Raw genomic sequence first — 1,039 nt, 5'->3', positions numbered from 1 at the left:
TATAAATGCCCAGGCTCCAAACAGCAAGGGCTACCCTTTCCCCCACAGCCAGCCCAGAAATGCTTATGGCTACTGAACAACAGTTCTTGAGCTCCCCAAAAAGGCGGCTCTTGGAAGCAAAAGCAGTGAGGTCCCAAGGCCTTGAAACTGAAGGTCCTGCTCCAGAAGCTAGGAACAGTGGAGTCCCTAGAAACCTGCCAGAGTCTTCATCAGTGCTAAGCAAGGGATCTCATGAGAGTAGCCCTCCCAGGGAGGGAGCTCTGTGGCTGCAGAAAGCAGCAGCCCTCAGCAGCAGACCCAGGCCTGGCCTTTGAGGAGAAAGGCAGTGGCTCCAGAATCCCTACGCTGTTGGTTGGTCCCTGCTCTCGGCAACCCGCTGCCACCTCGGCCTCTACTTCTCTAGGCTCCCCTTTATGACATCTGCCAGGGGCCCCAGACCCAGGCTGCACACCCTGCAGACACGACTTACCTTTTCCTTATGTCTTCGGCACATTCTTCACACGGGTAAAACTTGGAAAATAAATGTATGAACTGAGCCATATCTTGCTGCTGCTCTGGGGTGGGCAGGTCGGGGTAGTAGGCAGCCAGGGTGTGGAGGACAGCCCAGCTGTTGCGGCCCAGTTCCTCGCGATCCTGAGGGCAATCCTCCCTAAACTTGCTGTCCCGCTGTGGAAGGAGGCCGACCAAGGGTCAGTTCGGTTTTCCCCGACCAGAAACCTACAAAGCTCCCTGTTTTTTTTTTTCGCCCCATCCGGAGACCCACTGACCGGAGACAGAAGTCCTGGGGCCGATCCAGCCCACACATGGCCAAGAGCCGAAAGGCTGGGCCTACCTTGGGGGCACGGTTAGGAAGCGCCGACCCCCGGGGAGGGGGCGGGCAGCCTGTCCCGGGTGCCCGAGGACAAGGTGTGGGGGCCCCCCTACGCCTGCACCTTCTGCTGCGTGCGCATCCACGACTTGAAGTCCACGCAGGCCCGGCAGGGCCGCCGCGGGGAGAACTCGGAGGCCGGAGGGTCGGACGCCGGCCCCGCGGATGGCG

General features: G+C 60.3%; 1 protein-coding gene across 1 annotated transcript; it reads right to left on the bottom strand.

Moving 5' to 3' along the window:
• Nucleotides 1-312: 312 nt before the first annotated feature.
• Nucleotides 313-1,037, bottom strand: GFER (growth factor, augmenter of liver regeneration; the record flags this gene model as incomplete). The annotated part of the gene is made up of 2 exons (XM_010846727.1): nt 313-666; nt 933-1,037. Coding segments are annotated over 2 exons (306 nt in total), but the record flags the coding sequence as incomplete, so codon positions are not given.
• Nucleotides 1,038-1,039: the final 2 nt, after the last annotated feature.

Source organism: Bison bison, unplaced genomic scaffold (assembly GCF_000754665.1).
Source record: "Bison bison bison isolate TAMUID 2011002044 unplaced genomic scaffold, Bison_UMD1.0 scf7180017849224, whole genome shotgun sequence".
In the NCBI taxonomy this organism is placed as follows: domain Eukaryota; kingdom Metazoa; phylum Chordata; class Mammalia; order Artiodactyla; family Bovidae; genus Bison; species Bison bison.
This window is presented reverse-complemented; position numbering and strand designations above follow the sequence as displayed.